The sequence below is a fragment of the Mytilus galloprovincialis genome, chromosome 9 (genome assembly GCF_965363235.1).
Source record: "Mytilus galloprovincialis chromosome 9, xbMytGall1.hap1.1, whole genome shotgun sequence".
Classification (NCBI taxonomy): domain Eukaryota; kingdom Metazoa; phylum Mollusca; class Bivalvia; order Mytilida; family Mytilidae; genus Mytilus; species Mytilus galloprovincialis.
Window position 1 is genome coordinate 1,250,633 of NC_134846.1, and position 23,117 is coordinate 1,273,749.

A 23,117-nucleotide genomic window follows, 5' to 3' on the forward strand; every position below is an offset into this window, starting at 1 on the left:
ACTGAAGATAAACTTTCTAGCAGACAAGGTAAAGACCATGCATGGTAGGACAAAGAACCACTCAAACATAGGTGTCAACTTTTATTATCTCCCCTTAAAAAGTATTTGAGTAGCATCCATTTTGTTTGCTCTCATTAATTTTATAATGTCTTTTCAATGGCTAAACTAATTCTGTTTTTAAAAGAATTGTAATAGTTAAATCTAAACAAATACAAATATTTTTGAAGATAATTGGTGAAAACAACATTTCTGACAGTTTTAACTTTCTATATTACATACACAATACTATGTTTTAACAATTTCAAACAAAATAATAAGTACATTTTGCATGTGCAAGCTAATTAAAACAACTAAAGATCAATTAATACAAATAAAACGATAAGAATTTAAAATGTAAATTTTAATTGACTCCTTTTACATTTTGAGCAGTTATGAAAATTTAGTAGAATTTGTTCAGAGAAGATTTTCAAAAATTCTAAAATCTAATTGTTGGATCCTTCAAGTTTTCACTGGTTGACACCTATGCTGAAATTTTTTTGGAAAAACTTACACAACTGAAGAAAAACAAAATCTAAGGTCACCAATTAGTGTAATAAATATGTTCCACAATGTCAATTTATAAAATCATTTTGGGTTTTGAACCTCAACCTAAATTTAATATCATCTGCTGGAAAATAAATTTGTTTCAACAGACGCAATTGGGAATTTTAACAATCTTTCAAATATTTTTCCAGAACTTTCAATCCCATCAAAAAGCTTAAAAATTTGCATTTAAAGTTCAATTTTAATATGTTGCAAATGGTAAAGTAACAGCAAATTTTTTTTCCATCCCACCAAAAATAACTACTTTAGAAATCAGTGGACAAACTACTGAATCAGATGAAAATATTGCATATATTGTGATAGGACTTTTCACTTTGACAAATTTAGGTTTCCAATACACTATAAAACAAAAACTGCTTGGAGAAAAAAGTCAATAAAAACACCTGATAAATTTTAAGTGCATGCAATGTTACACAAGTTTTTGATACAAAATGTCTTAACCCTGCATAAAAAATTACAGTTATAGAATTTACCATTGACCAATGAATGTTAGGTGATAACGTGAGGGGTAACTATTCCAAAGGTTTGTACCCTGAATTAGTAAACAAAAATAAATGTTAGATGATAAATTGTGAGGGCTAAAAAGATTAATTATTTAAAGAATTCTACCAGCTAAAATAAATAGTAGGTGATACATTTATGAGTGCTAAAAAGTCACTGTTAATCTTTAAAAAGGTTCTTGGAAAATAGATTGAAGTCTGTCAACAGTATGTTCAGATGCTAAGATTTTTTTTTTTAAAAGTATGCAAACTACTGTATTAAGCCATGTACAGTATGCATTTGTGTATAATACGCACACCCTTTTCATTCCTCAAAAATGGTGTAAATAATCTATAATAGGAAACATTAAGCCCACTCTACGAGCAACCAAAATGGTAAATCACCCCGGTATTCTTCTTTATGTTGTTAAGTTGAGGTAACTTATAATTAATAATTCACACCATAAAAGACTTATTCATTGAAATTTATGGATCCATTATATAAAACCATACAAATTATAAGTTTATAACTATAAGTATATGGCAATGACAAGGTATATATTTTGGTTTAAAAGCTGCAGAAATTCAAGCAAATTTGTAAAACAATGATAAATATTCTAGTGTTTACATTTTGTTGTCACTCTCATCTCACAGTTTAGTAATAGTATGCTCAAAATGAGAAAATTATTCTAAAGTTTGCCTTGAACAACCTCACAGTTTAGTAATAGTATGCTCAGAATGAGAACATTATTTTGAAGTATGTCTTGAACATATTACAGCACATTAGATACAAAAACACCTCTGTGAAAATTTTGTTTTGAGGACACAAACCTGTGAGATGGGGGTTGGTGTTCGTGAGACACAACCCCTAATTACACATGGGCATATAACGTTCATAGTCATCTAATTACAATATAAATATATAAAGGGATTCTATAAAGTCATGCAAAAAGTGTTTGGTGTATCTAGATTTGGAATAAATGACTGATTTACTAAAGAGATGCATGACATACATTTACTATACATTACTTTTTTAAACATTCTTTAATATTTTCAATTTCCTTCAATTGCTCAGGTCATCAATGTCTTATACAATAGAAGAAAAAGATATATTTTGGACTGAAGAATTAATTTTGTATTCCATGCACCTGTATACCTTCAAGACCATTCAGGTGTACAACCTATATAAATAGAGTGTTCACTGATTGTATGAATTTAACAGACCTATCCAGATTCATTGTCCTCTAATACTATAGTGGTAACGTAAACATTAAGCTTAACAGTTGATGCTGAAAATAACTACTAAAGAGTCTACTGATAATTTATAAATTTTCAAAAATAAAATGTTTCCAAATAGGACACCAAATCTCAAGTCGAAGCCAGTAAAAAAAATTTAATTTCTGCAAAAACTGAGGATTTCTAGGGAGACAAATAATTACATATTACAGTAAAATTACAAATACTATATGGAGTTCTTCTTGAACAAATATTTGCAAACATGAATTTTTAACTGAATACCTAAAAGGGAAACAACTCTCATTTATAAAAAAAACTCAAGATATATCAAAATTGTAATAAAGTTTTGTTTTGAAAATAGAATTTACACTACACGCTTGAGAGACAATAAATTTGGTCAACCCTGATGAGTGTCATACAAACCATCAAACAGTCAACTTGTATGGGTTGTAACTTAGAGACAATCACCAATAGTAAAGGTTATTTTGATGAATACATGCATCTTATATAAAAGATGATTATTCTATTAAGAATGCGGGATTACCGTTTTTGTTCGCTGAAACACAAATCAAGATTTAACAAATACATGCATAATTTCATATAAGAATTATAAAACCTTGACATTTTAGGATGTTTAGCATTTGCTAAATGCTCAATAAATTTAACAAGTTCAACCAATAAAAACATTTTTAATTTCAGGTAAATTTTTAGAACATTCACCTTTTATAAGAATTTAAAACTTCTAAAAATAATATACATCTAATAGTAAGTAAAAATTTCTAAATAAAACTGTTTGGTTAAAAACAAAGTCAAAACTAAAATAATTTGTGAATGTCAATTTATAGAGGGAAAACTACTGAATTTTAGATACTAAAGGGACAACACTCTAGCAACATACAGGAGTTGAATATTTCTCATGTAAACTCAAAGTCAGGATTTTTTCTTAACCATTTACTCAAACCTGGAAAACAACAAACAAATCCACACTTTTCATAAACTGTTGTATTTTCTGAAGTTTTTGGGCAAAACTGAATTGAAACTTACTGTGGATTCATTTTTATTCGTGGTATACCAATTTTCGTGGGTTTCGTGGGTCACAGCGAACCACGAATTTAAGAATTCAACGAAGAATAATCCCGATAAATGTGTATGGAGTCGGATGTTTATTTCAGGTTATGTTATGCAGTTCTAGTATAGTGTTGACTAGCGATAAACATTGTAACATAACACATGTTTTTTATTGAAAGAAGATACAAGTAGTTTAATTAAATCAATGATAAATATATCAAATATCAGTGATAATTTACTTTTTTAAAATTGATTAAAACTGTTCATGGAAAATAACTGCAAGTTGTTAATTACCGTGTCATACTTTGGTTTACTAGTGATTGAAAATCAATAGGATTAAGTACCGGGATATTGCCCGTAGGTAATATTGTTTATGACAGGAACATTTATTTTCACACCTTTTACTTATATGACTGTTTATTATATCGTGATTAGGGAAATGAGCTTTCAATCATTAAGTTTTGATTGCCTATAGAATTCCGACAAGCATTTATAAATTGTAAAACAAACAAATAATTAGTTGTCTTTGTCCGTTATTGTAATAGAAATTTTCAATGAACACTTTAACCTAAAATGACCTAGCGAGGATTTTGACAATTCAAAACTTTTTCAATGAATTCCTTCTTTTTTGTTTATTTTATTATTGATTAAACCAAGGAGGTTATATGATCTCCTAAATCAAAAACAAATCAACGAATTATGTATCTGAATTTTTTTTTTTTTTTTTTTTTTTTTTTTGTTATCAGCGATCCACGAATTTACGTATACCACGAAACGTCTTTTTTTCACTATCCACGAAAATTGATACCCACGAAAATAAATGAATCCACAGTATATAGTTTCAAACAGCAAAATTATGTTTTCATTAATTCAAGAAAAGCAAGTCTTACAAGCAGCATTGGCTTACATGAATGGCAGTCTAAAAGCACTGAGTCTATTCCTGGGCCTCATCTTTAAAAAAAAAATTGAAGCCCCTGGCATAACAGCTATAATGATTTCTGATTAAATGTCACCCTTACAGGTGTTACCATAATTAGTCTTCCAAATGATCATACCTGATATTCATGCCACAGGAGTTACACACTGGTGTTCTTTGGCCACCTGGAGCGGCATCACCTGACATAAACATAGATGCTTCTCCTTTCTTGGCTCTCACAGCACCAACCCCAGTAGGTTTAGGTGCAGCCCCTCCACGAGGTCCTCCTGGAGCAGGAGGGGATGGCTGTACAGTAGGAGAGAATGGCTTAGGGGCTGTAGCGTGACCTCCCTGTGATTGCCCTGGTGTCCAAACTCCTGGTTTAGATGCTGGAATTAAAAATAAATTTAACACTTTATCTTTATGTTTAAAAAATCAACTTCAAGATATTATAGATTTCAGACTGATTGGCACATTCTAATGCATACTTTCCTTTATTTAATTTTAAACAGTTTGTTTGAAACATTTTCAGTATGTTACATTCTGAAGAATATAAGAACTTTGCTTTGCAGAAGAATCTGAAGTGACAAGGATGAAGAGTGACCTTCAATAAGCAAGTGCCTGAACAAGATAGTATTAAAACCAATAAACCAAGTGCAGCTTGTCTTTTTTTTTAGCAAATGACCAGTACTTAAACCCCTTTGTAGTTACAAGTCATATTTGTTTTGGGATTATTGTTTTGTACATAAAATAAGTTTAGTTTTATCATATGCTTTATTTTACTTTCTTGTTGAGGCCTATTTTAATGTGCAATGTGGTCTGGGAGACCTATAGCTGCTAACATCTACATCATTTGTTCTCTGGTAGAGAGATGTCTCATAGGCTTTCATAACACATCTTCAAAATAAATTCTTATTTTATAAACCAAATGTTTGGATCAATTGACCATCAGGACCTTTCATATTGCAAAATTTGGTCATATTTCCAGAATACTTAAATCTTACCAGGTGGCGCTTTAGGAGCAGACGGTGGTGGTGGTGCCTTGGGAGCCGATGGTGGTGCTGATTGTTGAACATCACTGCTGCTGGAAAACAATAATATACATTAATATCTACCACCAAAATAAAAATTAAAATAAAATAGAAAATTCTGCTTTTCCATTACCATTGGTTTTTTTTTAATATTCAATTTACCTTTGCATTAATCATTTGATTTTTACCTCCACTATTTTCCCCATGAGCTCTTTTTAGTATCTTTTTACTATGGTGGAATTCATTTGTTTTAACTTAAAAAATTGTTAAGCCTTAAATGACAGTATATTAAGATAAGGATGAAGATTTTGAAAATAGCAGACACTCATTTACATTACGAAAAAAAAAAATCTTAATCAACTGTGCATGTGTTTGAGTTTACCATATAACATTATTGATTTAATTAGTTACAAAGCTGAAAACAAATGACATATCAATATAAATTGCAGAACATGCAATCAAATTTAGTGACATTCTTGAAAACTGTTTTATCAATAACATTTATTGCAAATTCAAGTGAACTTCATGCTCATGCACATGCAGAATCAGACTGAAGTATTGAAATAACAGAAAATAAAGATAATTCCATAAGCATGAGAAAAAAATTCTGCAGGGAAAATCATGCCTTGGAATTTTTCTTATGCAAATTAGACTGAAAAATAAACAAGAAACCGAACTGGTTCAGAACAAACAAGAAGAATACTTTTTATATATTGATGGTTTTACGGGAAGGGAAGGGGTGTATACTCCCCTTTTGTTTGAAAAATATATAACTGTTTTAGCATAATATTGTCAAACATATGAACCACTACTTAATTTCTGGATTTCAGCCCCTTTTAAAAAATCCTGGGTCAACTCCTTAGGTTTAACACACTAATAATTCCTCTTTTACAAGTATTCCGTAAACTAAGCTGTCTAGCATTGAATGCGTAATCACATCACATAATGTTGCTCTGATTTATAGTTTCTGAGAAATAAGTGATGATTATTTCATTCATGAAAATTGTGATGAATATTTTAATAGAACATTTTCATATAAACAACTTTTGACTGGAAATTATATTTTTTCAACAGGTTACCTTCTCTGAAGTTGGACATTCTAGTACTCAGTTAAGCAAGAGCAATGTAAATAAATTCAAGATTTTAATTGGTATAATTTTGAGGGAAAGTTTACTGTTTAATGTTTTCTATACACGACTAAATCACCAGAAAACAAGAAGCTTTTCCCCCAAATTGCACTGTTTATATATTGGATTTTATTTCTTTTGGTTGCTCATAATTGACCAAGTAACAGGGTGTCATACCACAGAGAAGGTAACCTGTTAAAAAAAATATAAAGCCTGTAGTCAAAAGTCGGTAATATGAAAAAAGACAATTTGGCAAGGATATACAAGAGGCTAAATAGTCTTTTATACATGAGAAGTGATTGCATTCTCTGTGCAGTATCAAAGTGTCAAGTCACATATATAGTCTCCAATGAAATAAATCAAGTTCATTTGTAAGTGATTTGTGATTAAAGATATTTGTTTTTAAGAGTGAAAATAATTACGCATTACCCATTATTAAGCTGTTGTTGTAAAAATTTAAATGTTCGAGAATGATTAGGTTTATAATCATCCTCAATTTTCTTTTCGCCACTTTCTGCCTCATGTACAAGTTTGAAAGTCTCTGAGGGTCTATAAATCTTTTTGCCTTGTTCGTCAATTTCTGAATCTGCACCACTTTGATCTGAAGTATCATTCTCATCACTCCTGAAATTATCATGCATAGGAGGATCTATAATTATAACATGCAGTTAAAAACTAAAATGAATGTTAAGGCTTTCGTATACAATTGTAAATTGGTTTATTACAACACAACTTTGATAAGAAGCTCCACAATATAATCACATTTTTAGTAATTATCAAATCACATTTTAGGAAACATCTATAAATTCTACAATTGTATTTCAGGTAGTATAAAGTAAAATAACAAAAATAACGAACTCCAAAAGAATTTTCATATCAGAAAGTCCCTTTCAAACACCAATATAAAAAGCTCAAAGAACCGATAATCAAGTGTGCTTTAGACACTCAAATTATAAAGTTAAGGCTTAACTGCTATGTCATCAGAGCTAGAAATAACCAAACAAGATACAGTTATGCAAGTGTATACTAAGAACTGAAAATAAAGACCTAACCAGAGGTACAACCACCCAATTAAAAAGAGTAAAAATACCAAAATATGATAAACACAACACAAGAAAGTAAAAAAATAGAAAATGGCTGCCCTGGATTTTGACCAAAAAGATTTTTTTAACAAGGAATAAAATATCCATACACAAGGACAAAGCAATGAATAGTAAAACAATGATCATCAATTATGAGTTCATGTACATTAAAAAGCATATGTGGGTTATGACAAAGTTGTAATTCAATACCCTAAAAACAATAAGGAATCTAACGTATCACTGTTAAAAAAATTTTTAAATCTTATTTTACCAGTTTTCAAAATTTTTACAGATAAAATAATCAGCATAAAACTATAAATTTTAAATTCAAATGATTGATTGATTGTTGATTGCTTTACGCCACATGAGCGCAAAAAGGTTATATCACGGCAAAACATTAAAAACAAAGCCATCAAAATTCTAAAGAAAACATTTGATACACATTTCAGTGCATAAAGGTATCTGGATAAGTTAGCAAGATATATGTATAACATAAAGCAGGAACAGAAGTTAATGGGTTTACTGCAGGAAGGACACTATAAAAGTTTTGTCTGGTTCCTAAATTATAGTTTGCAACATAAATAGAGAGCTCTGGAACTGCAGGGATTTTCACTCTGGTTTGAATACAGAGAACACTACAGGTTTTAAGGGAAAGAAGGTATATGGTGAAGCTATAGTTAAAGTGTTGTGTTCTTTGCTGGAGGAGCTTAAAGATAAACACTGTTATATAACTGCTGGGATTCTTCTACATTGTATCTGAATACATGATGTAAATAAACAGAATGTTATGTTTACATCTTCTGACTTAATACAGAAAAAATAAAATAAACTGTAAAAGGAAAATGAAATCAGAAAATGTTGACTGCAACCTTTAATTGTTTCATTGTTCTTCTCTTCTCTTGTCACAAACAGTTTTTAAAACCAATCTTCATAGTTCATCAAACAATATCATAAAACATAGTTATCTCTTAAATTTTTTGTAGTTGAGAAAAAAACAGCTTTATGAAAACCTGCAAAACTCAAACCATATTTTCAGCCTGATTTAGAAAAGGTAGAAATGCCTCCTTTAAAAATAAAAAAAGTCATTAAATATTTTACAAGAATGAAAAGATTTTATTATTTATAATTCTTCATCAATTACTTTAAAAATGAAATTAGTTAAAGTTAGAAGTCCGTAACAATTGAGGAAAGTACCAAAAAGACCCTTGTTTTTATTGCCCAACTTGTTGATAGCCATATACATAAAAAGAAAATCTTGCTAGCCCAACTTCTGCTGATTTCAATTCCTTTTAAAAAACAGAAAAAATATCAACCTGGAATACAATTTGTGTGGCTAAAACTGAAAATAAAACCTATATCTGTCTACTGACAATCTGTGCACTAACTTAAAGACTATATTTTGCATATAACTAGTTACCTTCTCCTGGCATTTTGTACTGCCCTGCAGCAAGTAAAGATAAAATTGACAATCTAAATATTTACTAAGAATTTTTTTACTATTTTTATTTGTTTATTATTTTTGTTTTTTTCGTGTTATATAAACCTGTTCAATTTCTTTCTTGTGAATTGATGTACTTTTTCTCTCTTGTGTTTTTACAAAATACATGTACTTTTTCAATCTTGTGTATTTAAAAAATGCATGAATTATTTCTTTTATTGTTGGTTTTTTTACTAAATGAAGTTGTCTCCCTTACAACACATTACACATGCAACATTCAAAAATACAAGAACAAACTTTTATGGGGTCTCAACACAATAAAAAATTTGTTAATGAGAATCCAGTTAAACTGTCAATAAACAAATAATACAAAATCAATATCAAACCATAAAGGGAGGTAATTTCATAAAATGCAATTCAATTCAAATGGGAGATAACTCAACAACATTATTCCTACCTTTTCCATGGGGGTTGAGGCCCACTAGTTGGTGATTCTGCAATTATTATCAAATTTTATTTACATTTGCTGTCAATATTCTATTATAAATGTAATTACTGTGAAGTGCTTCTTTTTGTTGCATCAAGGATAATCTTACAATAAAAGTTTGTTTTATTTTCCTTGATAAAAAACAAAATTAACATGTCACAGTAATCAGGTTTATACGTGTAATCAATATAATCGTCAAAAAAATGTAATCACAGTAATCATTCTAATATATGTGCAAACTGGTGGAGAATACTAGAACTCTGATGCATTAAAAAAAGATTTTCATGCCATTTAATAAATATTTAAAAGATGGTGTTTTTGTATCTTTTAATACATATTTAAAAGATGTATATTTTGAATCTTTTGCGATATAAAATTTGATTTCTTAAAATTCTAAAAATAATTTCCTTTTCTTTTACATTTTAATGTTCAAAAGATTAAACAGATTAGTTTCTTCTGATAAATGAAGATGTTTATTGTTTTGATATAATCATATAGATCATTTCATCTCCAACACATTTACACATAATTTAACCCATTAGACAATATTGTGTACTGATGATTAGATCTGTGATTATCCCAATAAACAGGCATGTTTTGATAAGATTCCAGTGTCTGTTATCAATCAGAGGTTCTTACATCATCATCAATACTAATGTTTGGATTGAAAATAATGTCAAAATAAATGTTTGTTTTTATCTTTTTCTTGTCTGTTTGCATCAAAATAGAACGATAATGCTATTTTATGAATTGAGTGGATAGTAAATTTCAATTATGTACAAATTTTAAAAAATAAACCATTTAAAGTTTCATTACCGCCAATAAAAATATTACATTTTTTTTACATTTTTGCTAATGCTGAAGAAATTCTTTTATAGAAATATCAAAGTTTTTTGGCACTTTGAGGGAAATACCAAATCTCTCTGGCACTTGGGAGAAATATCCAAGTTTGCAATGAAACACTAGTGTTCTTATCAAAACTCCCGTATATTGAGCAGCAAGACAAGACATGTATCACAGCACATAAACAAACCTGGCATGCGCTCTATGTGCATCAGAGGCGTTCTGGTCTGAGTAAAGACCAGTAGGTGTGTTGAACTGTCGAGGTTTAGAATTACTTGAAACCACTGTGTTGGGTGAGACCGCTCTCTGGTTGGTGACAGATTTATTCATTGGTCTCAAAGCACTTGGAGGTTCTGTAAAATCAGGGTTAGTATCACACCATGCAGATTAATTTGTATACAAAAACAAAGAGGAAACAATAATCTTAACACTTCAATACTGTAAATTCAGAAATTATTTCGAATATTGCGACTGGATGACTATTGCAATAATAAGAACTGACATTCTGATGACCTAAATATAGACCTGTATAAATTTTTTTCATTTTTTGTTATCCATTCTTGAAAAATTGCATTAGTCAATAGTGAATGCACGCAATAATTTCTGAATTTACAAAATACCAACGAATAATTGGATGTTGGTACAAATCAAAATTTGTATGATTTGGATTGATAGAAGTTCATCATTAAATATCATGGTTAGATTAAATTAAACATGCATACTTTTCCATTACTTTTTTTCCCTCAATAATATCCAAGTCTTTACACAAGAAGTTACATGTTTGCATCATATTAGAAAATTATAACATATTATCAAGTTTAGTTATAATATTTGACCAAGTGAACCGTATTGTACAAAGCACTTTAATGACTTATATGTATTTTAAAATATAATTTTTACTTAAAAAGTCTTACAAGTGTAATATTAAATAATTTTCTAAATAGCACCTGGCCTCAACCTTTAACAAAGGATATTTTTTTTATAAATATGTTACTGCTCAATTATAAAATTTCTTAAGATTCAAAAGACTAGATTTAATTTATGCATTGACGAAAATAGCTATACATTAGATTACATAATGCATGAAAATTGTTGTGGGTGTAACTTACATAATTGACATTTTTGCACTGGTGTGACTAGAAAATTTAAACTAAATTCATCTCACAATAAAGTGAGACAAATTTTGATAAATTTGAAAATTACAGATTTTATTCCCGGATTCTTATCTTTTGTGTGCACTTTGTTGTGAAGAAAAATATTTTTTTTTATTGGATCAAAACTTTAAGTCTATGTTAAGGAAGATTTTGTACCTTGTCCACTGTCAAGTGTATCTTTCAAGAACCTAAATGATTTAGATTGCATTGATGTTGATGGTGGTTTTTCGTCTCTCTCAGCATATTTTTGACCTGCACTTTGATAATCAACTGCAACTGGTTTACTGAAAGGGGAAAGAAAATATATAAAGCTAATTTTTAATGTCATACAGTACTTTAAAACAAGAATCAGGTTATCTTTTACAAAGTTCTAAAAGTTTTGCCAATTCTTATCATATACACAAGAGCATTTCTTATGAAGATTTGTTTACAACAAGAGTGCACACGCTGAAATGTCTCGCCTTCTATACTAATCATTGATATTATGTTGATAGTCTTAAGTATAAAGTAAAGCATTATAACAACTGTCACTTAACTTAACATTAACCAAGATAACTAAACAAAGACCAATGAACCTTGAAAATGAGGTCAAGGTCAGATGAACCATGCCAGGCAGACATGTACAGCTAACAATGCTTCTATACAACATATATAGTTGACCTATTACTAATAGTTTAAGAAAAATAGTCCAAAACACAAAAACTTAACACTGTGCAATGAACCGTGAAAATGAGGTCACGGTCAAATAAAACCTGCGCGACTGACATAAAGATCATAAAATATTTCCATACACCAAATATAGTTGACCTATAGCATAGAGTATTAGATAAAAAGACCAAAACTCAAAAACTAAACATTGACCACTGAACCATGAAAATGAGGTCAAGGTCACATGACATCTGCCCGCTAGACATGTACACCTTACAATCATTCCATACAACAAATATAGTAGACCTATTGCATATGTATGAGAAAAACAGACCAAAACACAAAAATTTAACTATAACCACTGAACCATGAAAATGAGGTCAAGGTCAGATGACACCTGCCAGTTGGACATGTACACCTTACAGTCCTTCCATACACCGAATATACTAGCCCTATTGCTTATAGTATCTGAGATATGGACTTGACCACCAAAACTTAACCTTGTTCACTGATCCATGAAATGAGGTCGAGGTCAAGTGAAAACTGTCTGACAGACATGAGGACCTTGCAAGGTACGCACATATGTAATATAGTTATCCTATTACTTATAATAAGAGAGAATTCAACATTACAAAAAATTTGAACTTTTTTTTCAAGTGGTCACTGAACCATGAAAATGAGGTCAAGGACATTGGACATGTGACTGACGGAAACTTCGTAACATGAGGCATCTATATACAAAGTATGAAGCATCCAGGACTTCCACCTTCTAAAATATAAAGCTTTTAAGAAGTTAGCTAACACCGCCGCCGTAGCCGCCGCCGTAGCCGCCGCCGCCGCCGGATCACTATCCCTATGTCGAGCTTTCTGCAACAAAAGTTGCAGGCTCGACAAAAAATATTAGGCTTCTTTACTTTTTTTTTCAATTTATCTAGTTTTCATCTTTTCTGCATGCATGTTTTTATTTTCCTCAAAAGAGGGGCGAAAGATACCAGAGGGACAGTCGAACTCATAGATCGAAAATCAACTGACAACGACATGGCTAAAAAATAAAGACAAACAGACAAATAATAGTACGCATGACACAACATAGAAGACTCAGCAACCCGAACCCTACTGAAAACCTGGGGTGATCTCAGGTGCTCTGGAAGGGTAAGCAAATGTCATGGGCCTTAGTACTTTTCTTATCTATTTCTTTGTTGGCTACATCTCATCACACAATTTCTTTTAATGTAACATTGATTTTATCATTATATTTTTCCAATTTATAGATTTGTTGATCAGGTTTGTTTTTCTACAAATTCTTTCTGACAAATATCCAACTTAAACTGATAACTGAATGATCAATATAAAGATAAGATTTAATTAGATGTCTGCATTGCAAACTTTTTCATTGAAAATGACAAATCAATCAGCTGTTCTTATGATGTCATGCAGTGTTGCAACAGACTGAGCAGACGGCCAGTCGTTCATTGATATGAATAAACAAGTGAAACTGCGAGCTACTGCTCACTGATGATACCCCCGCCGCAAGTGGATAATATTAATAGTGTAAAAATATGCAAGTGTTCAGTAAACAGGAAGTTGTCAAGTGATGAATCTGAAAACGCATCACACGGTATAGCTGACTTATATAAATCCTGAAACCAAATTTCAGAAATCCTTGTATTGTAGTTCCTGAGAAAAATGTGACGAAAATTTTCAACTTGGCTATCATGTGTAAAATCAGACAAGTGTTCGGTAAACAGGAAGTTGTCGAGTGATGAATCTGAAAACGCATCACACAGTATAGCTGACTTATATAAATCCTGAAACCAAATTTCAGAAATCCTTGTATTGTAGTTGCTGAGAAAAATGTGACGAAAATTTTCAACTTGGCTATCATGTGTAAAATCATACAAGTGTTCGGTAAACAGGAAGTTGTCAAGTGATGAATCTGAAAACGCATCACACGGTATGGCTAACATATATAAATGTTGATACCAAATTACAGAAAGGGTGGATGTGTAGTTCCTGAGAAAAATGTGACGAAAATTTTCAACTTGGCTATCATGTGTAAAATCATACAAGTGTTCAGTAAACAGGAAGTTGTCAAGTGATGAATCTGAAAACGCATCACACGGTATGGCTAACATATATAAATGTTGATACCAAATTACAGAAAGGGTGGATGTGTAGTTCCTGAGAAAAATGTGACAAAAGTTTCATGGGACGGACTGACTGACAGACGGACTGACGGACTGACGGACTGATGGACGGACTGACGGACAGACAGAGGTAAAACAGTATACCCCCCCTTTTTTAAAGCGGGGGTATAAATATGTGGGTTTTACACAACTGATTTTTAGTGTTTTCAGCACTACTGGCTATTCTGTGGCGTCCAGTTTTCATTGGTGGAGAAAGTTTCAGAGAGAAACCACAACCTTCATGGCTATCCCAGTCAGTTAAAGATTGGTACTGATTAATCGATTGTACCTGCCATTTGGGCCTCAAACTTAAAACCTTGGTGTTTACAGGCTAGTGGTAAAGTACTACTTAAACTGTATGACCACCAAGGCCCCTACATAACTAAGACAACAACCCAATGTCACAAAAACAAAGACATATAGTCTTCAACAAGTGAAACTGCGAGCTACTGCTCACTGATGATACCCCCGCCGCAAGTGGATAATATTAATAGTGTAAAAATATGCAAGTGTTCGGTAAACAGGAAGTTGTCGAGTGATGAATCTGAAAACGCATCACACGGTATAGCTGACTTATATAAATCCTGAAACCAAATTTCAGAAATCCTTGTATTGTAGTTCCTGAGAAAAATGTGACGAAAATTTTCAACTTGGCTATCATGTGTAAAATCATACAAGTGTTCGGTAAACAGGAAGTTGTCGAGTGATGAATCTGAAAACGCATCACACGGTATAGCTGACTTATATAAATCCTGAAACCAAATTTCAGAAATCCTTGTATTGTAGTTCCTGAGAAAAATGTGACGAAAATTTTCAACTTGGCTATCATGTGTAAAATCATACAAGTGTTCGGTAAACAGGAAGTTGTCGAGTGATGAATCTGAAAACGCATCACACGGTATAGCTGACTTATATAAATCCTGAAACCAAATTTCAGAAATCCTTGTATTGTAGTTCCTGAGAAAAATGTGACGAAAATTTTCAACTTGGCTATCATGTGTAAAATCATACAAGTGTTCGGTAAACAGGAAGTTGTCGAGTGATGAATCTGAAAACGCATCACACGGTATAGCTGACTTATATAAATCCTGAAACCAAATTTCAGAAATCCTTGTATTGTAGTTCCTGAGAAAAATGTGACGAAAATTTTCAACTTGGCTATCATGTGTAAAATCAGACAAGTGTTCGGTAAACAGGAAGTTGTCAAGTGATGAATCTGAAAACGCATCACACGGTATGGCTGACATATATAAATGTTGATACCAAATTACAGAAAGGGTGGATGTGCAGTTCCTGAGAAAAATGTGACGAAAGTTTCATGGGACGGACTGACTGACGGACGGACTGACGGACTGACGGACTGATGGACGGACTGACGGACGGACGGACAGACAGAGGTAAAACAGTATACCCCCCCTTTTTTAAAGCGGGGGTATAACAATGGGCATGTGACCATACTGGCTTGAAATCACCTGAGTTTAAAAAGTTATGAATAAATTCAAAACAGACTATTAAAATCTGCTATTCATCAAATTAGTTGGGATAATACATTAATGAGAAATTCTAATGCAACAATGTTTGTAACGTTCATTTTGATTGGATAACGTCACTTTGATGCCATTGGACGTACGCGCAAGCGCAGACGACATATTGCAGATTTTAATTACATGTTTTAACGTTGTTTTCTGTCAGTTTCATAAGAATGAAGATAACAATATTGTATTTTAAGCTCTGACGGCATCAATTGGGGATTTGATGGTCGAAAATACCCGTTTACTGTCTCCGCTAACTTGTCGCCAATTAACCTAATTTGCGACCATCAAATCTCCAAATTGATGCCGTCGGAGCTTAAAATACAATACAGTTATCTCCTAAGTAACCCACAGACTCATACATTTTGATTAATTCTCACTAGATAAATGTTCAACCTTAGGGGTTAGGTTCCAATTTTCTTAGACAAACTGGGCTAAAGACAATTTTGGGTACCAGGGTACTTTTTAGGCTGTACGCACAGTATTTCTTCTTATCTAGCCCTAAATGTTCCAAATGAAAAACCAACACTGATACAAATGCTTCAAACACAGAAAATTTGAAGATTAATTAAATTAGGATTCTCTGCAAAGCAATTCTTTTCATCAAATATCAACAATAAACAAGAGGCTCTCAAGAGCCTGAATCGCTCACCTTAATTTTTTTGGTTAAATCTCTCATCAATGATTATTTTGGCTTTTCAATTTATTTAAATGTTCTTTGAATCGTCCTATTTTCTTCAAAAGCAAAAAAAAAATCATTTTCTCCTATGTTCTATTTTAGCCATAGGAGCTATGTTTCTGACATACAAGGAAATGAAATATAAAATTTATACTAGATACTCTGAAACTCATTTAGCCTAAGTTTGGCTGAAATTGATACAGCAGTTTCAAAGGAGAAGATTTTTTAAAGTAAGTCAACATGATGAACAAATTGTGAAAAAAAGTCTTTAAAGGGCAATAACTCCTTAAGGGGTCAATTGACAATTTGGTCAAATTGACTTATTTGTAGATCTTACTTTGCTTAACATTTTTGCTATTAACAGTTTATCTGTATCTATAATAATATTCAAGATAATAACCAAAAACTGCAAAATTTCTTTAAAATCATCAATTCAGGGACATTATACCTGAAAAACCAGTTACCCAATTCGGCTGAAAATTTCAGGACAGGTAGACCTTGACCTAATAAATACTTTAACTTCTTGTCTTATTTGCTCTAAATGCTGGAGTTTTTGAGATATAAGCCAAAAACTGCATTTTACCCTGTGTTCTATTTTTAGCCATGACGGCCATGTTTTTTGACGAAATAAAAAATAAAGCACAAACTTTATTTTATACACCCTACTGATCATTCAGTTGAAGTTTGGTTGAATTTGGTTTAGTAGTTTTAGAGGAGAAGATTTTTTAAAGTTAGCAAATATGATGAACAAATTGTGAAAAATTGTCATTAAAGGACAATAACCCCTTAAGGGGTCAATTGACAATTTTGGTCATATTAACTTATTTGTAGATCTTACTTTGCTGATCATTTTTGCTGTTTACAGTTTATCTTTATCTATAATAATATTCAAGATAATGACCAAAAACTGCAAAATTTCCTTAAAATTACCAATTAAGTGGCAGCAACCCAACAATGGTTTGTTTGATTCATCTGAAAATTTCAGGGCTGATAGATCTTGACCTAATGAACATTTTTACCCCTGTCAGATTTGCTCTAAATGCTTTCGTTTTTGAGATATAAGCCAAAAACTGCATTTGACCCCTATGTTCTATTTTAAGTAACGGCGGCCATGTTTTTTGACGGATCAAAAATCGAAGCACACACTTTGTGCAAGATAATCTAAGGAACAATCATGCTAAGTTTCATCCAAATCCATTCAGTAGTTTCAGAGGAGAAGATTTTTTAAAGTTAGCAAATGTGATGAACAAATTGTGAAAAATTGTCATTAAAGGACAATAACCCCTTAAGGGGTCAATTGACAATTTTGGTCATATTAACTTATTTGTAGATCTTACTTTGCTGATCATTTTTGCTGTTTACAGTTTATCTTTATCTATAATAATATTCAAGATAATGACCAAAAACTGCAAAATTTCCTTAAAATTACCAATTAAGTGGCAGCAACCCAACAATGGTTTGTTTGATTCATCTGAAAATTTCAGGGCTGATAGATCTTGACCTAATGAACATTTTTACCACATGTCAGATTTGCTCTAAATGCTTTCGTTTTTGAGATATAAGCCAAAAACTGCATTTGACCCCTATGTTCTATTTTAAGTAACGGTGTCCATGTTTTTTGACGGATCAAAAATCGAAGCACACACTTTGTGCAGGATAATCTAAGGAACAATCATGCTAAGTTTCATTCAAATCCATTCAGTAGTTTCAGAGGAGAAGATGTTTGAAAAATTGTTAACGAAGACAGACGACGACGGACGCCAAGTGATGAGAAAAGCTCACATGGCCTTTTAGGCCAGGTGAGCTAAAAAGTCTATCAGCTGATCTTACTGATATGTCAAAAAAATTACTATCATGTGTCTTGATTTTGAAGTTAATAAAGTTACTATGATTATCACCTTTAATCTGTTAGAAGATATGATCAATGTAAACCTTCAATTACGTCCTTTATAACAATCTATCACTTTGGTAATTGTACCTGGCCTAACCATTTAAACACCCTAGTCTGTAATTACAAAACTAGGGGTATTCAATAACCTGTCACATCAAGGACTTTAAATGGACATAGTGTCAAATAGGGTATGGTCCACTGGTGTGGAGCCAACTAAACAATCATGACCCAAGACCAAATGACAGAAATTAACAGCTATAGGTCATCATACGGCCTTCCCATTGAGCAAAGCCCATACCGTATAATCAGCTATTTAAAAGGCTCGGAAATGACAAATGTAAAACAACTCAAATAAGAAAACTAACGGCCTTATTTATGTACAAAAATGAACCAAAAAACAAATATGAAGCACATCAACAAACAACAACCACTGAATTATGGCATGGTCAACAGATGTGGAATCACCTTAACAATCATTTGAGCATTTTAATGGTTAATTGGTTAATGTTGAAAATAAAAGATGAATATTCATTAAATCTTAGAACCTTAATTTTAAGTTTTTAACCAATCTCTGTCAATTAAACATTAAAAATACCAAGATACAGACAGAAAAGGGCTTAAATATTGGCTGCTGCACCTTCATGACAATGGCAGAAAAGAAAAGTGTCTCAGTAATACTCATAAAGATCATCATAATATCAAGAGTAAATCAACATAAAATAAAGAAATCTTTCATGATTTTTGAGCCAAAAAAACTCATTTCCTGACATTCACCATACCAGTTTTAGTGCACCATTTGTCAAAATTAGAATAATGAAACAGATCGAATTAAACTACAACTCCAGAACTTGAATATCCTGTTGGTGACATATATTGGCAATAATTCTCTATAGTGAAACATCTAAATTGCATCCATATTTTACAGTTTTCCACTAAATAAACCAAGTGAGGTCTTTGACTTTGTATAAAATCAAATAGCTTTCTCCTGAATTTTTACCTGTAAACTGTATCAAACATAGATTGAATTTTTACCTGAATCAAACCTACACCTAGTTGATTAAAACCCAGTAGATAAGGCATTGGGGATAAACAGGAAATAATTAGAATATCTACATTCTTCATCGTCTATGTTTAGTAATGTTGTTGATTACCTAAATATCATACACCCCTCATCAAAAGACAAATTTATAATACTTTTACTTTCATATGGTTTTAAAAAGTTAATTTAAATAAAACTTTGTCAAGAACCTATACAATTTAGATATGTGTGTTACACAGCATGTTTTACAAACAAAACACCCATAAACATGTACTGCTGTAATTAAATTGCATTGCTATACAAAGGTGATACAGGAATGGGCTTTGGATGTACCAATTTTATAAAGTCATGACAGGGTTAATTTTCATGTTGTAGAAGATAACACCACAATTTTTTCAGACTCAAGCCTAAATGTTTTAACTTTGGAGGATTAATGAATGTTGAATAACTCAACTGATAAGATATTTAAGGTGGTACCTAACACTACAGGGAGATAACTCTGTAAAATCAGCAGAACGTTTTAATTACGTTGTGTTAAGGGAATATTAAGCTTCTCAATGATCAAAATTGGTGTTTTTCAAACTGCTATATAACCAGTGTAATTTTTCTGATAAAATAGTTGTTTTAAAAATTTTTGAAATTTTTATATTTTTGTTAAAGGGTCAAAGTAAATACTTTGTCAAAATTTAATAAAAACTAGATATCATTGAGATGGGTGCCATCTCTGTGGGCCCCGCTGTGAATAATGTGCATTAAAAAATTGTATCTTTACCATAGGACATGGGTTTGTCAACTGAAATCAAAGTTTTTGACCTTGACCTTTGACCTATGAAGTTGTAAATAAATTATGACACACCCTTTGGTGTTGGTTTATAAACATGTCAAGTATAAACTTTGAAATGATAAAGGTTCTCAAGATATAGAGCGGACACGATCTTTACCATAGGACAAGGGGTTGTCAACTGAAACCAAAGTTTTTGACCTTGACCTTTGACCTAGGAAGTTGCACATAAATTATGACACACCCTTTGGTGTTGGTTTATATACATGTCAAGTATAAACTTTGAAATGATAACGGTTCTCAAGATATAGAGCGGACACAATCTTTACCATAGGACATGGGGTTGTCAACTGAAACCAAAGTTTTTGACCTTGAACTTTGCCCTAGGCAGTCGTTCATAAATTATGACACACCCTCTGGTGTTGGTTCATATACATGTCAAGTATAAACTTTGAAATCATAACGGTTCTCAAGATATAGAGCGGACACGATCTTCACCACAGGACACAGGGTTGTCAACTGAAACCAAAGTTTTTGACCTTGACCTTTGACCTAGGAAGTTTTACATACATCATGACACACCCTCTGGTGTTGGTTAAAATGGATGTCAAGTATAAACTTTGAAATCATAACGGTTTTTAAGATATAGAGCGGACACAAAGTTAAAGTGTTACGGACGGACGGACGGACGGACGGACGGACGGACGGACGGACGGACAGACGGACGGACGGACAGACGGACGGACGGACGGACAGACTGATCACTATAGGGCGACCCGCCTTAGTCGGCGGGGCCCTAATTAAACGAGCCAAATTAATTTTAGTGAAAGTGTTGGGTACCACCTTAATAGTGTAACTATATTTAAGGAGGACAACTAACAATCCTGGTAAATCTAAATTGTAGTCAAACACACCTATTTCGTGCAAGGCTCAAACTCACAACCATAGCTTTGGAAGAAAAGTAGATGACATACACCTCTGGCCGACAAGGCCCCTAACTCTATTGGACTGACTGCTGTGTACCATATGGATTGAATGCCACCGGTTATGTTTTTTGAGTGACATTGTCCATGACAAAGCTAGGTTTATTGGACTGAGCGTCGTGGATACTTACGGATTGAATGACATTTGCAATGTTTTCTGTGTGACATTGTCAATGCTATAGCTAGGTTTATTGGACTGAGGGTCGTGGATACTTATGGATTGAATGACATTTAATGCGATGTTTTCTGTGTGACATTGTCAACGCCATAGCTAGGTTTATTGGACTGACTGCTGTGTACCATACAGATTGAATGCCACCAGTTATGTTTTTTGAGTGACATTGTCCATGCCAAAGCTAGGTTTATTGGACTGAGGGTCGTGGATACTTACGGATTGAATGACATTTGCAATGTTTTCTGTGTGACATTGTCAACGCCATAGCTAGGTTTATTGGACTGAGGGTCGTGGATACTTACGGACTGAATGACATCTGAGATGTTTTCTGTGTGACATTGTCCATGCCATAGCTAGGTTTATTGGACTGACTGCTGTGTACCATACAGATTGAATGCCACCGAATATGTTTTTTTTGAGTGACATTGTCCATGCCAAAGCTAGGTTTATTGGACTGAGGGTCGTGGATACTTACGGACTGAATGACATCTGAGATGTTTTCTGTGTGACATTGTCCATGCCATAGCTAGGTTTATTGGAGGTATTTCCAAATGGTCTGGCTGATTGGTTATAGTTCTATAAAACATAAAACATGGTTAATAAGTAATGTAATGGGTATACTAACTATGAATGAGGCTAAATCATGTAAAACTGATTGCATTAATTTTGAAACTACATGTTTATTAAGTGTCTGAATCAAGCCAGATAATAATGGTAAATCTCAATCAGCCATGTATTTGAGAAGGAAAAATTAAAGAACCTTAGTGAGCACGCTCACATACCCCACGTCCCCACATTGTCATTGGAGAAATTAAATAAGTATAAGAAAAAAAAATTGTATAAGAAAAAATATTGAATAATAATTTCCTGTCAATATACACATCTACATAGTATGTCCTTATTATTTACAAAATTTCATGAAATTCTGTTGTGTGTTTTCAGAGGAGTTGAGATGACAAACTGTTGCAGAAGTACATTGAAGCAAATAAGTTCAAAGGGGCGTAACTCCTAGAAATAAAATTGAATCGTAATTTCCTGTTGATATGCACAACTACATAGTATGTCCTTATTATCTGAAAAGGTTTCATGAAATTCTGTTGTGTAGTTTCAGAGGAATTGCGATGACAAACTGTTGCAGTAGTACATTGAAGCAAATAAGTTCAAAGGGGCGTAACTCCTAGAAATAAAATTGAATCGTAATTTCCCGTCGATATGCACAACTACATAATATGTCCTTTTCATATAAAAAGATTTCGTGAAATTCTATTGTGTGGTTTGAGAGGAGTTGCGATGACAAACTGTTGCAGTAGTACATTAAGTAAATAAGTTCAAAGGGGCGTAACTCCTAGAAAAAAAATTGAATCACAATTTCCCGTCGATATGCACAACTACATAGTATGTCCTTATTATCTGAAAAGGTTTCGTGAAATTCTGTTGTGTGGTTTGAGAAGAGTTGCGATGACAAACTGTTGCAGTAGTACATTAAAGTAAATAAGTTCAAAGGGGCGTAACTCCTAGAAAAAAAATTGAATCGCAATTTCCCGTCGATATGCACAACTACATAGTATGTCCTTATTATCTGAAAAGGTTTCGTGAAATTCTGTTGTGTGGTTTGAGAGGAGTTGCGATGACAAGAAACAGGACTGACGGACGGACTGACAGACAGACGGACGGACGGGTCAAAAACATTATACCCTCCGCAACTTCGTTGCGTGGGGTATAATAAAGAACCGAAGAAG

General features: G+C 32.5%; 1 protein-coding gene across 17 annotated transcripts in view; it reads right to left on the reverse strand.

Moving 5' to 3' along the window:
- The window catches only part of LOC143044208 (PDZ and LIM domain protein 7-like), a 58,604-nt gene that overhangs the window by 6,691 nt on the left and 28,796 nt on the right, over nucleotides 1-23,117 (reverse strand). For 3 of the 17 annotated variants that reach the window (XM_076216114.1, XM_076216116.1, XM_076216119.1), the window contains 8 exons: nucleotides 21,854-21,954; nucleotides 11,621-11,748; nucleotides 10,501-10,663; nucleotides 8,960-8,983; nucleotides 6,890-7,084; nucleotides 5,307-5,386; nucleotides 4,442-4,691; nucleotides 2,863-2,874 (listed from right to left, as the gene is read on the reverse strand). In XM_076216114.1, the coding sequence (XP_076072229.1) occupies nucleotides 2,863-2,874; nucleotides 4,442-4,691; nucleotides 5,307-5,386; nucleotides 6,890-7,084; nucleotides 8,960-8,983; nucleotides 10,501-10,663; nucleotides 11,621-11,748; nucleotides 21,854-21,954 (953 nt within the window). Of the gene's footprint in view, nucleotides 1-2,862; nucleotides 2,875-4,441; nucleotides 4,692-5,306; nucleotides 5,387-6,889; nucleotides 7,085-8,959; nucleotides 8,984-9,437; nucleotides 9,475-10,500; nucleotides 10,664-11,620; nucleotides 11,749-21,853; nucleotides 21,955-23,117 lie in introns of all 17 variants that reach the window. The other 14 variants (XM_076216118.1, XM_076216120.1, XM_076216121.1 and 11 more) reach the window with 13 other exon arrangements.